General features: G+C 35.1%; 1 protein-coding gene across 1 annotated transcript; it reads right to left on the reverse strand.

Annotated features, from left to right (window-relative positions):
- Nucleotides 1-10,789: 10,789 nt before the first annotated feature.
- On the reverse strand, nt 10,790-12,754 carry LOC149416358 (uncharacterized). The gene is made up of 3 exons (XM_089641967.1): nt 12,566-12,754; nt 11,201-11,626; nt 10,790-10,861 (listed from the first exon to the last, which is right to left on the reverse strand). The coding sequence occupies exons 1-3, from the start codon at nt 12,728-12,730 to the stop codon at nt 10,790-10,792; spliced, it is 663 nt and encodes a 220-aa protein (XP_089498093.1). The 5' UTR covers nt 12,731-12,754.
- Between the last annotated feature and the right edge of the window lie 2,665 nt (nt 12,755-15,419).

A 15,419-nucleotide genomic window follows, 5' to 3' on the forward strand; every position in this document is an offset into this window, starting at 1 on the left:
CGGTTATAAAAAATATTAAAAACTCGTGGTTTTAAAACAAAAAGTATTTTATTTTATTAAAATCTTTTTGATTTTTGTACCTAATTGTTGGGTTTTGAAAAAAAATGGTTGGGAGGGAAATAAATTATAGAACAAGCAATTTATTTATTTATTACTTGCAATAAAAATAGTTAATTTTTTTACTGGTTTCATATAATAAACAAATCAATATATAGTATCATTATGCCTCGTTCCAGAGTGATACTCTTGAATGAACAGTGCTTGAAATGGTTTCGTTATGTATAGTTACTAGATCTAAAATAGCCCCTTTACTAGATATAGATAAATTGAAAAAACATATATAAAAGACAAAAACAAAACAAGTAATGTGTACAATATACAGGGAAAAACGAGAATACCTATGCATTTTTCAATATGTATATTTCAATGATCAGAATTGAAATAAAAATATTAAACGTCCACCAAACCTTCTCCAAAAGGACCCCAAAATCGAACCTTTGGGGGCTTTATCGTAACAACATTTTAATGAGATGTAAATACGCGGAAAGAACCTGGAAAGAATGCGGAAAGATCTGGTCACCAAACACAAGTGAATAGCCAAGTACTTCACCACCTTCCTCTTCCCCATTTCCTTCCATAACTTCAGTCTCACAACATACCCCCAATTGGGGATGCTATCACACAAAAAAACATCAGGCGGCAGAATCAATCGCATTGCCTGCCTATCATCCTGGTCTTGTCTCCTAAGTTCTATGGCCAAAGCGGGGTGAAGTGCATTGCTAAAAATTTGAGATGGTTCTGGTAACATGCATAAAGTATCCTCGTTGCTCTCTCCGTGGTCGACGTCGCTTGCTTCATCGTCCACGTCGATCGCGCTGCAATCCTCCATGTCCGTTTCTGAAACCACAGAAATCACAAATTAATTTAATGGGTCTGTATTTCAATTACGGACCGCCTCTGGTACGACGTTTAAAAAATAAACTAATAGCACGATCAAACGAATCAAATACTTGAGGCGGGCAATGTTAAGGGTTAGAATAACATCAGTATGAGACGATGTATGCATGTGAATAAAGCAAAGAGTATGTCTGCCAAGACGGAGTTGTGTAGCGGACCATAATTTCTGCCTACCCCTGCGGGGAAATGGTATGGTGGATTTGATGGTTAGCTTTTTATTTTTTTAACTCACGGTTCCTAAGTGTCGAATTTTCTTGATAGCGAGCTGCTGCGTCAACGTCGCTCGCTTCATCGTCCACATCGCTCCGGCGGCTATCCACCATGACCGTTTCTGAAACAACAGAAATCACAAATTAATTTAATGCGTCTATTTTTCAATTACGGTCGGCACCCGGTAGAATGTTTTAAAAGATAAACTCACCGTTTCCAAACGCAGACACTTCTTGGTAGAGTGGGACGTCCACCCACAGATCGCTATCATCACCCCACCGCGGTTCATCCCGTGATGTCCCAGATAAGGGAGTGAAGGTAGCGGGAGATGTCAATGTTGGGGGAACTGGCGAAGGTAATGTTGCTGGTGTCCCTAGTGAAAATGGATACCCTATTCTCTCCGGAGATGGAATTCTGAAAACATATGCATTTATCACATTAACGGATTGTTCTCATTCACGCGTGAACTGAATCTGTAAAAAGCCAGTAGGTAAAATAAATAAAAAATCAACATCAGTGTCATGGACAGCTCCGATTCTACCTCATTTGTACAATGCACATATAACCAACGCTAATTCAACTCACTCTCACTGTTGCAGAACACTCAGGAAAACGATAATATTGTATCATGCATATTTAAACACGTTCACTTACTTTTTTGTTTTTCTTGGGGGCGCAGTGGGGAGAAGGATCCACGCCGCCAGTTTCTGAAACTTTCTGAATTCAAATTCCAGTTGGAAGGAAGCAGACTGGGCCCTTGCTGCCTTTTGGGCCTTAGCGCGATCCTCTCTCACCATTAGTAAAGCTGGATCACTGTAAAAAATATTAAAAAAATATATGATAGCACAACACAGATCCACAGTGAAATAGCGACTTTAAAAATATTAAAAAATACTAAGACTCCACAGTCTACTATATATTTTATAATCAAAATACTTATATTTTCTAAAATACAACATACGAAAAATATTTTTATATATTTTAATGCATTCAAACCTGAAGATTGTTGAATTCGTTCAAATTTGAAATAAATTAATTTATTATAAAACGAAATAATCGAAAACGTATTGTGTAGTGGGGCCTTAATTCAATAAATGGCATACAATGCCGAATTTTTGTTCTTAAATTGCTACAGTTTTCAAATGCAAGTAACTTGTTTAAATAGTACCCAATCTATATAATTATTTATATTTTTCTCTTTGTTACGAATCACTATAATGGAATAACTTTATTTCCAATGCACACGTGAATTAATTAAATCGAATTTCGTAAAAACAAAACACATTCTGTAATGGCGTCGCAAAAAATCACATTTTGTTTTAGAAATGTATTAAAAACAACAATATTTTTTTATATAATAGAGTTGAAAACACGTTAAATAGTTATACAAATGATTAGCAGATACACTGGTACAATAATATTAAATTAAAATGATATACTTACGACATTTCAATGATTTATATATCTGACAGTTGTAAAACGCACGTAGCACAATCCGACGAAATGTTTGAATAAAAGACAAATATTTAAATTTCCATAGAAGACTTATCGATTCTAGGATTTGCGACATCTATGTTTTAACGGATAAAGCATTTCAATAGCTTTGTTTATAGTGCAAAATAATAGACACTAGAATTGCCAAAATTTTAAAATAAATATTTTTCCGAATCACGAGATAATTTGCAATTTTTTTCAAAAAGCAATCGGAGGCATTTAAATTTGCGCATTTATATTACCAAAAGCAATCCAGTGGACCAAGCCCATATCGAAAGAAGAGAAAGAATTAAAAAAAATGTTTTAAACACATAAATTATAAACTAAATTTACACTTCTCAAATTATACCAAATCCATTAAATTTCATAATTTTAACTCCACCCAAACACGACGTCTAATTTTTGATCAAATCTTATTGTTTAGAATCCTAAATAATGGTCTGGACTCACCAGAACTTACCAATTTAATAAATCTTCATATTCCGTCTAGATCAACCCGACAATCTGATTTATTTTATCTACCCTCGTGAAGAACAAACATTCTAAAAAAATCCACAATTCCTCGTATATGTGCACAATATTACGAAATTTTACAGCATTGACATTTTTTTAAATAGCGTAAAGAAATGAAGTAATGCGTAGGACCGATTATTAATATGAGAGTATGGAATGTATCGCGAGCATCTCCTATCCTTTTCCTATTTTCATCTTCCCCTCCCCTTCCTTTACACCAAATTAATTTAAAGATATTAAAACTTCATTTCCAATGAACTTTAGCATAAGAAACTTTTGTGGCTGGACTTCAGTTAACTTGTATATTTTTTATATCTATCATTGTATATTATGTAAAAGCTGTTTGTTTCCTACAAAATAAATAATAACTCAACCTAACCTTACCTAACCTATACTAATCTATCCTAACCCAACCCAACCCAACTAAACCTAACCTAATCTAACCTTACCTATCAAACCTAACCTTTAATAACCCAACATAACCTATCCTAACCTTTCTTAGTATTTGCATAGAGTTAATGGTAAAAATTCTAGCCACTGGTTTCAGGAATACCAACAAAAGAAAATGTCATCAACCGAAATTATTCCGGCTGTTATCCCATGCAACGAAAGCGAATGATCATTTCACGTAATTAAAAATTTAAATTTTCCCAAATGCAGTCAATTTCCCTTTAGAGTAATTGGTAAATCAAAAGGTTTTATTTAAAAATATTTCGTTTTATCCGCTGCCAGAGATTCAGAATAATTACATAAATTTGCATTTGATTTAAATAATCATTTACAAAATGTAAGTATTTCAGATATTCTTTTGAAAGCGGATAAGGTAATACCGGTTTATATTTTGAGAAAGATATTATTATGGGTTATTTATTGAGTTATCCCACGATTTATGGCGATTCTCTCAATTTTCAGTATTCAAATTATTTCTAAAAAAAAGGTTAAAAATTAATTACTTATTCAAAACTGAAAATCGTACTATACAAATATTTACATGTCCTAAACTAAACACTTCAGTTGCCGAACACCAATATAACCACTAAGGAAAATGTTTCTTTGGTAAATCACCAGCTGAAGGATTTGTTAAATTTGTTATACGTAAGATTTGTAACAAGGTGTGTGCATCAGTTTACTTACATCGCCTCTATGGTCTTGGATTGTGGGACCCTTAAGTACCTACACATTGTCATTTTGCTATTGGTCAAATTGACAGCCCTGCAATTTTGACTTGGAGAGTTGCCAAACCTGAGGGAGGTAGAATCTGTGATTTGCATTGGAAGCAGTGGCCATTCTTTGATCACCAGCCCAGATCAGCGGGCATTCCTCTTGGCTGAGGTTCTACGAACACATTCACCAATTTTTGTGAGCATCAGCTTTGCATATGGAGCATTAACCATTTGATTGGTGGAATCGGAATGCATCTGCCGATCCTGATTGGTTAAGAGGGACCCTTTTGGAGACCAGCAGCGTGAGGCTGTTTTGCATTGGACTACGACACTACTACTTCGCATCAAGAACGAACTGGTATCACACCTTCATTTTACCTATGCAAGCCCTTTGCCAGACAGATTTAATAGTAGGATACTAGTTAATTTATTTTTTATTATGTCTTTTTTGTGGTAATACATTTTAGTATTCTTAAATTTTTATTTTTATTTCTAGATAAAAAAATACCCATCCTTACTTTTATTTGTTGCCACTTAATCCAACGGTAACAAATTCTAATATTGAACACTGTCAAGAAATATGTTTGAGATATCAGTAACAAAAAAACTGTTTCCCCTATTTATTTTAAGATTTCCATTATCACTGTTTCTTTTCAGATATATTTGTTTGAGCTTAAAGCTATCGCTACCACAGCAGCGCCATGGATCTACTAAATCCAGAAAATGTTTACATCAAGACGGAACCAGGGCCCCAGGAAGAAGACGGTGTAATACCGTATACGGATATAGATGTCGACCTCCCAAATGTAAAGAAGGAATGTTTGCAATATGCGGAGAGTATTCCGTCTGCCTGTAAGTCTCATTTCATATGCTAAGAATGTAGGACATAAAATTCCGATGTTCTAAATTCACGACCGTTATGAAATGTCGTGCCGACTGGACTAGGCTTGTTCCTCATGTTTCATCTCAAATTGTGACATGGTTTACGTAACATGCTTTATTATACATATATTAAAAAATACACATATATTCATGGAAGAACACATCATTCCATTGACTAAAAACAAACACACTCCGTACTGAAGATGTTTTAGAACAAATGATTTTTCCTCCTTAAGAATCAGTCCCTGAAGCGGACATCTTCGTATTTCTTATTTTTAAAATAAATTCTTAAGTGTGTTATGCAAATGCCCGCTTCTAAGTAGATAAATTTAATGGTATCTTCAATGGTAAATATTTTCAGGAACCTATTTTTATATTCACCTATTTTGGAGGTTATACTTATCAATATAATACAGGGTTTCCCAATAAGAGGTGTGATATTCAAAGAAAAATGCCATTTTTTAATATAAATGAATGATTATTTCATTATAAAGAGGAAGGTATGCCGTTAATAGTGAAAAATAACATCAGTCAAATGACCACCACGACCACGCCTACAGGACCATATCCTTTTAATGAAATTTTCCATAACTAAATCGTAAAGTGGCTGCCTTATGTCCTCGATAGCCTCACGAATTCCATCTTTGAGGTCTTGAATCGACGCTGGGCTGTTGGCGTAAACCTTTTCTTTCACGTGGCCCCAAAGGAAGAAGTCGCAAGGTGTGAAATCATAAGATCTCGGTGGCCAATTGTGATCACCTCTTCGAGAGATAACACGGTCCGTAAAAGATCAATGGTTTCGTGGCTTTTGTGGCACGTAGCGCTGTCTTGTTGAAATTAAACGTTGTCCAGATCAATACCATCCAATTCCGGCCATAAAGAATCATTAATTCCTCAATTAATATTCAAAATAACACCTCTTTTTGGAAAACCCCATATATCAGTAGGCAGAATAAGACGTATAAATAAAAGGATAAAGGTCACAACTAGGAATTGAACCCAGGATCTATTGTCGTCCTGGGGGATACGTCTTTAGTATAATCAAGTCTTCAAATCGTGTTCTTAATCCTGAATTCAGTGACATCTATATTTTTATTTGTCTCGATCTTGTTCTGTTTCATGTTTTTATTTTATTTAAATCTTTCTACTAATAAAAATACGTTTTGATGTACATCAATTATCGATATAAGTATTGTTGTTTTGTTTATCCAGGTAGCATTAATTTGGAGACAGTTACCATCATGGCGGATCTTGGACCCCGAGAAGATGAAGTGGGATATCCTTACGTGGAGATCGACATTGACCTGCCGGATATAAAAAAGGAATGCTTAGAACGTTTCGAAAGAATTACCCACACAGCAGGTAACACCGATTATTGAGAACACGTCAAACAATTCGTGCTCTCCAATGTTTTACGTTTTTATGAATTCAAAGTGCTTATGTTATCTGGTATCACTCTGTTCTCTCCGGTATGGTTTAGCAATGTACGTATATTTTACAGGTTGCATAAATGTGCAACCTGTAAAAAAGGCGTTAACCATCAAGGCGGATCTTGTACCCCGAGAAGATGAAGGGGGAGAAATTTCCGTGTCCTTCGCGATGTTAAAAAAAACTACTTAGAACGCTTTGAAAGCATTTCCCAGACTGCAGATCAAACCACGTTTCTATGTAAGTTTTAATAATTCCAGCTGCTTGTTTTGAAAAACAAGTTATTTATTTGATTTTCTTAAAATTACCGGTTTCGCTTAGTACAAGCATTTTCGGTTTCATGATAAATCAACACACTGACGATTTATCACACATTTTAAAAGTCATATAAAGTCATTAGAAACGATGAAAAAAAACCCAACCTAACGTAACGTACTTAACTTATATCACTTTCAAAATGTGTGTTTAATTGTCAGAGTGTTGATTTATTTGGTCACCATTTTTATTTACATATTTTAAATGAATTTATTAAGCCTATTTACGCTGTACGTAGGTTATAAGACTTGTTTAGCTTCCTAAATACGTATTTTTCCTAATTTGTCGACAGATCTAACGACGCATCCTGTGGAAAAACCATTATTTTTCTGTTCTCAAAAGAGCCATCTGACGCTGACTCACAGTGGAGAAAAACCTATTTTATGTTCCGAGTGCAACTATTCATGCTCTCGTAAGAGCCATTTGAAAGACCATATTTTGACTCACAGTAAGGATAAACCATTTTTATGTTCCGAGTGCAACTATTCATGTTCTCTAAAGGGATATCTGACGCTCCACATGCTAACTCACAGTGGAGAAAAACCTTTTTCATGTTCCGAGTGCAACTATTCAAGTTCTCGTCCGAGCCAATTGAAGAGACATATGCTGACCCACAGTGGAGAAAAACCTTTTTCATGTTCCATATGCAACTTTTCATGTTCTGAAAAGAGCAATCTAAGGAGACATATGCTGACCCACAGTGGAGAAAAACCTTTTTCATGTTCTGAGTGCAACTATACATGTTCTTCAAACCATCATTTGAAGAGACATATGCTGACCCACACTGGAGAAAAACCTTTTTCATGTTCTATATGCATTTTTTCGTGTTCTCAAAAGTGCGATCTGAGGAGACATATGCTGACCCACAGTGGAGAAAAACCTTTTTCATGTTCCGAGTGCAACTATACATGTTCTGCAAACTATCATTTGAAGAGACATATGCTGACCCACAGTGGAGAAAAACCTTTTTCAAGTTCCATATGCAACTTATCATGTTCTCGAAAGAGCCATCTAAGGACACATATGCTGACCCACAATCTAGAAAAACCTTTTTTATGTCCCGAGTGCAACTATTCATGTTCACGTAAGAGCCATTTGAAGAGACATGCTGACTCACAGTGGAGAAAAACCTTTTTTATGTTCCGAGTGCAACTATTCATGTTCTCGTAAGAGCCATTTGAAGGACCATATATTGACTCACAGTAAGGATAAACCATTTTTATGTTCTGAGTGCAACTATTCATGTTCTCTAAAGGGATATCTGACCCTCCACATGCTAACTCACAGTGGAGAAAAACCTTTTTCATGTTCCGAGTGCAACTATTCAAGTTCTCGTCCGAGCCATTTGAAGAGACATATGCTGACCCACAGTGGAGAAAAACCTTTTCCATGTTCCATATGCAACTTTTCATGTTCTGAAAAGAGCAATCTAAGGAGACATATGCTGACCCACAGTGGAGAAAAACCCTTTTCATGTTCTGAGTGCAACTATACATGTTCTTCAAACCATCATTTGAAGAGACATATGCTGACCCACACTGGAGAAAAACCTTTTTCATGTTATATATGCAACTTTTCATGTTCTCAAAAGAGCAATTTAAGGAACCATATGCTGACCCACAGTGGAGAAAAAACTTTTTCATGTCCCGAGTGCAACTATTCATGTTCACGAAAGAGATATCTGACGAGCCACATGCTAACTCACAGTGGAGAAAAAACTTTTTCATGTTACGAGTGCAACTATTTAAGTTCTCATACGAGCCATTTGAAGAGACATATGCTGACCCACAGTGGAGAAAAACATTCTTCATATTCCGAGTGCAACTATTCATGTTCTTCAAACAAAAAAATTGAAGAGACATATGCTGACCCATAGTTAAAAAAACCAGTGCAACTATTCAAGTTCTCGAAAGAGCAATCTAAGGAAAAATATTCTAACCCACAGTGGAGAAAAACCTTTTTCATGTTTCATATGCAATTTTTCATTTTCTTGAAAGAGATATCTGACGCACCATATGCTGACTCATACTAGAGAAAAAGTTTTTCATATTCCGAGTCTAGCTATTCATGTTCTCGAAATAGTAGTTTGACACAACATATGCTAACTCACAAAAAGGATTAACTTTTTTCATGTTCCGAGTGCGACTTTTCTCGAAACGGAAATTTGATGAGACATAATATGCTGACTCACAATGTAGAAAAACCATTTTCATGTTCCATGTTCAACTATTCATATTCTTAAAAAAGCCGTTTGAAGGGTCATATGCTGACTCACCATGAAATAGGCAGTCGCCTAGTATGGTGATTTAATGTTTCATATATAAATCAATTTTATAATATTTTATCTTGTATTTTATGAATAAAATGAACAGTAGAAAATAACCCTTTTCATTAAATCAAATAAAACACTTTGTTTACTAACCACGACTTTTTTTATTATTACATCTACCGGTTTCGCTTCAGTCGAGCTTCGTCAGGATGTGAAATATAACTAAAAACTAAGACAGAGGTCATGCATATTTATAGGAAAGCAGAAAGAGACAGAATATAACACATTATAAAAGTGGGAGGAGTCAAAAATTACATAGGCATAGTGAATTAAAGATATATAATAACAAATTACAAAAAAGCATGTTTACATGAATTATACATATAATAATACATTTTAAAGACATAAGAAAATAAAAAACTTTTTATTATGTTATATATATATATATATAACATAATAAAATGAATAAATAAACTGTTGTTTTCACCTGTACCCCCATGAGGCTTTTACTAAAGAAGGAATCAAAAAATTAACAGATTTTTTAAATAATGTTTGTATGTGATTGGAAATTCAATTGTGAATAGAAACTTTTTCCTAGATATTCAATTTTATCAACAGATGGGGAGAATGTTATCTAGTTTGTACGCAGGTAATATAAACAAGGCCGATTCATTTTGAAAAAATCTATATTTTTATTCGTTGTAACTTTTTGATACATACACATGTAAGATATTAATTTTCTTTTTAAATAATACACTATATAAGTAAAATAAAGTTAAAAGTAAAACAAAAAAGAACATTGAACGTAATGACTGGAAAACAGCAAATTTGAAAGCTGAAAATGAATAAACATGTTTAAAAAATGGCTTGATGAAACACACTGAACATTAGTAAAATAAAATTCACATCAAATACCCATGTAGTATAAAATAAAAAGGGAAATCCACCTGTGTTCTGAAAACATTGACAACTACTCTTGTTTAGAAATTGAAAAGACAGAAAACATTAATTAGGAATAGGCATTTATACCTCTCAAAACAATATTCACATTAAAAAATATTAGATACCCACTCTGTTCAAAAGAAATAAAAACTATTTACTATAAACTTAACTTTTTAAGATCAACGAAGACTTTCACATTAATAAAATTTGTTTATGTACAATAGATACAATATAAATGAGATCCCTGTGGCGTAAGTGTGGTAAAATCATGTATCACGTAGAGTGAATGAACGAAGAAAGTAGTGTAAGAAGAATAGATGACGCAAATGTGAATGGTAGAAGAAATCGGGGATGCCCGAGGAAGACATGGCACGACCAAGTGAATCAGATACATGAGTCGGACTATGTCAAGAGTCAGAATAATAGAATAGCATGTATGAATGTAAACGAGGCAAGGGGTGTGTGCCAAGACCGAGTTGTTTGGCAGTCCGTCCTCTCTGCCTACCCCTGCTTAGAAGCAGCTGGATGCTTAGTTAGTTACAATATACAATATCATTTGAAGAGTAGACACAAAAATAGGCTTAATATAATATGTATATACTATACTGATATGAATCTATAATTCCTCGTCGGATAAACATTCTTTTTGAGATTGGATACAGAATCGTGCTGGAATGGTCTGTGAAGACTGGGGTGAACATGGTATATTTAAAATATCATTCAAATCTGTGTCTGATATAGCTTTATAGCGAAGTACTGGAATTTTTTCAGTCTTTATGATGTTTATGCGTTTACTATTTGGTAAGTTTTGATTTACAGGTAAACGTGGAATTCTTTGTTGGATTTTTATGCGCTTTGTATTTGGAGATAAATTAATTCTTGGTTTGCCCATGGAAGGAATAATGTGACTTCCGGAAGGTCCGGGCTCAACCAAGATTTGTTGCGTAGTTTGTGCGTATGGAGACTGTGGTGAAGAGTGTTGTGGCGATGTAAAAGTATAATTCATATCCTGAAGAGGAGTGGGTACAATATATTGTGGAGAGGGAGTTGCGTCCACCGATCTTGAGAGACTAGCTTCTATTGACGATATTGATGGATTTCGAACCACTTCGCCATTCAAACGGCGGGAGCGTATCTTGTCATGCACTAGATCGTGGATTTCATGCATGATGTCCTTTCTCTCCTGTTCAGGTATTTTTCTTAATTTGTTTGCAATAAATTTTGCAAACAAATCGCAGTCGTCCTGTTCTACGCTCTTACTTAAAACATTATTAAGATTAGTTAAGGCTGAGTTCATGTGGGCTTGGGCGTCTTGCAGTTCGGGCGGATTTTGTGAGCGCCGACGTCGTGACTCCCGAAGACGGCTCCATTGTGGGTTTGGTGTGCTGTGGTTTACATTGCTAGGATTGTCATCCGAAAACTCTTCATCAATGCTGTATAGTGCTTCATTTTCCTGAAATTAAAAAGAAACTTAATTAATTTACTTTTTTGTTGCAGATGCCTGCGACTGCTGAGCAATGGCTGGTAAAAAACAATTTTCCGCATTGTTTAGGAGCCATGGATGGGAAGCATAATGTGATGCAAAGTCCCGCTAATAGCGGTAAACAATATTTCAACTTTAGTGTTGTGTTATTAGCATTGGTAGACAGCAATTACTGTTTTATGTATGCTGATGTAGGCTGCCAGGGTCGTATAAGTGATGGAGAAGTTTACAGGCAAAGTACGCTGTGGCAAAAGATGTGTTTGAACACGTTAAATTTTCCAACTCCTGATCCACTACCTGGAGGGAATATTGAAATGCCTTACGTGTTTGTAGCTGATGGGGCATTTCCTCTCAGTACACACGTAATGAAACCATTCCCAGGAAACCATGAGTTTGGTACCCCACAGCGTATATTTAATGAAGAACTTTCGCGAGCACGGGTGAAAGTGGAAAATGTTTTTGGAATCATGAGTGCTGTTTTTAGAGTTTTTAGGAAACCAATAGCACTTGATGTTGAAAAGACTTCTTTAATTACAATGACCTGCGTTAGGCTTCACAATTTCTTGAGAAATAGTACGACTTCCCGCCATAGTTACACTCCCCAGGGATCATTTGATACAGTAGTTGATGGAGTAATAGTTCACCCCGGGACATGGCGGAATGATCCAGAAGGATGTACTGGATTTGTACCTCTTCCTGCTGTGGCTCGTCGACCACCCAACAATGCAGTACAGACTAGGCTAGCTTTTACTGAATACTTTTCTGAGAGGAACAATATGCAAACGTAGAAAATACTTATACCTATTTATTTTGTGAATTTTTGTATATGCAAGGTACACATGATTGTAATATTATAGTAACTCTTTGAAGCTATTAATAAATTAACATACAACAAATGATTCTACTTACTTCATTTCCCTCTGTGTGAATTGTGATTTCAGGTTCGTAAACTGAATGTAAAAATCGTTCCATGTAGGAGAACGCAAACCACGAGGGTTGATACACATCATTAATGCCAGCACCTGAAGCCAAATAGTCTTTCTTCTTCTTGGCATGTTTGCGGAATGCCGCCATTAACGATTCTTTTTTTTTCAAATCACTCACTTGCTTATTCATAGTAGCCGCGATTTTCAACCAAGCATCGTTTAATAAAACTTTATTTTTATGCAGACGATGCTTTGGGTTCCATAGCACTGGTTCTGCTTCATACAGTTCCAAAAACAACAATATTGAATCGTTACTCCAATCTGTCATTATGTGTTAACGGATTGGCGCGAAAAAGATAATACGTAAACGTCACTTATACGCAAATTTCACTTTTGTTATGATTGCAGAGATGTGTGGAGGGGTAGTTCGTGCGTTGGAAGTTCGGGTTGGCCATAGAGTTGGCCGTAGCGATCGCCTCGAAGGCGATCCCAGTCCAACTCATACACCAACCTTCCAACCCGAACTTCCAACGCAGAACTACCCCTCCACACGATCGTCCGAACGTTTGAAGTTGGAAGGTTGGCCTCGGTGTGGACCAAGCATTATGCCAACCTTATAAGGGACGTGGACACGGTCAAGCGGCTTGATCGCAAGCACGTAGTTTATTGTCTATGGCACTTTGTGTCAAGCATTTTGACCGTGTACCGAAGCTGGCTTGCAAGCATTGCGCAATTCTACGTGCTTGCGGCGAGGCTTGATGCGAATTTATATTTTTGTGGGAATAGACAAACGACAATAGACAAATAAATATCACGTATCATAAACAATGATATAAATTGAATAAAATTGTTATAAAATAGGTACTTAGTTATTGTTTTTGTGTTCAATTTGTAGAAATCCATCTAATTTAAAAATTTTGGAAGTATTTAAGTATTTTTTAATAATTATGACAGCGGTTTTCAAGGTCATTAAAAATCAAACTGTAGAATAAATAATTTTCTGAATTTTCAATGGAGAAAACATATTTTTTGTATGAATACCGCACAAGATATTCATACAAAAAATAGCTGTAGCCTGTAATACACTTTGCAAATGCTCATGGGTAAAGCGGTACCTTAACTTGTACCATTCTTGACACCAAATTCCTTTCCTTTTTATTATTTTATTCAAACATAAAGCTAACGTAAGAGCCAAGAACGCTTTGTCTTTGACAGATTCCATTTTGCCGCGAGTCACGAAATGACAGGAAGGCATAGAAGTACAATACATAGACCACCACGAAATCACAGGAAGGCGTGGCCATGCTTGACGGAGAGGCTTGATGCGGGCTGTCAAGCCGCTAAGCATAGACAATAATAGACAATAATAGACAACAATAGACAATAATAGACAAAAAAACTACGTGCTTGCGATCAAGCCGCTTGACCGTGTCCCAGTCCCATATAGCTGTCGAAAAACGGAAATGGTGAGTGGGTCCCAGACGAAAAATCACAGATACCAAAAACAGTTTAGATTGGTGACTACTGAAGGTCATCTGAACTTAACCATAGAAAATCAGTAAAACTGAGTATACCATACACAAATTCTAAACAACAAAGTTTCAGTTTATGGATATTGTTTGAAGTGCGTGACGGTATTTACTGTCACGGGAAAAAAACAATTCATCATGTGCTCCTCTAAGTCTGAGGATGATTCAGCTAAAATATCAATCATACTACAATCTCAACAAATTATAGCACAGCGACAGGAACTAGAGCATCTTCGAGCCCAGCTAGCGCGCACGAACATGGAGAACTCGCTGCCTCTCTTTACTCACATACGATCGGAGTCTCCTTTTAGCCACTGGAGCGACAACGCGAAATAAATAATTTTGCCTCGATTGCTCGAGATATCCAGACGATCATTTTTTTATTTTTATCCAACATTAAAAACAACATAACTTAGAATTTTTACATGGTGTCATAAAAACTTATTAATGTGCTATATAGCCAATGAGTTAACCTGTATTTTCTTTTTTTGTTTCAATTTTGTAGGATTTATAGAAAAAATATAAAAAAATCGTAAAGTTTTTAATCTCGCGAATCCTGCATGTTTGTTAAATCGTAGGTGAAAAAAATATTTTAAAGAATTTGATCACGGAATGTAATGAATAAATTCCAAATGTAATGAACTAAATTACTATATTGAGTACATTTAACACACTGAAATTGTATGAAATTAGAAAAATAATTTTATTGTCTACAATTACCAATAACAATTGTTACAATTTTTGCCTTTTTTAACTAGATAATTGAATAGTATAATACAGACAGTCTATTTTACAATGTAAAAATCGAATAATTGAGATCTAATACTGGATATTTATGACCATGTTTTTATATTGGATAGTAAAACAAGAACCAAGGTTTTTAATAAGATATATATCATAGCAATACATATTACTAATCTTTCAGAAAAACTTTGCAAATTGCTTAAATTCCGTGTTATTTTGACATTTTTCCTCCAGAATACGTGATTTGACAGCGTTCAAGCTCAGTACATACCGGGTGAATTAACCTCGCAAAGTTGATGATGATGGTTATGAAACCTTTCATGTCAAACTTGTAGGAGCTTAGAACAATCTTTATATTATTCTAGAAAGCAATCACTTTGTGGTTTGACATATTTAATAAAATACTTTTAGTTTTAAAACCACAAGTAGTAATAATTTGTACCCTGAAGATGCTTGAGTAAAGCGAAACCGGTCGGTTCTAAAAAATATTAAAAACTCGTGGTTTTAAAACAAAAAGTATTTTATTAAAATATTCATGATTTTTATACCTAATAGTTGGGTTTT

The sequence above is a fragment of the Hesperophylax consimilis genome, chromosome 17, assembly GCF_061612785.1.
Source record: "Hesperophylax consimilis isolate HC1 chromosome 17, BYU_Hcon_1.0, whole genome shotgun sequence".
NCBI lineage: Eukaryota > Metazoa > Arthropoda > Insecta > Trichoptera > Limnephilidae > Hesperophylax > Hesperophylax consimilis.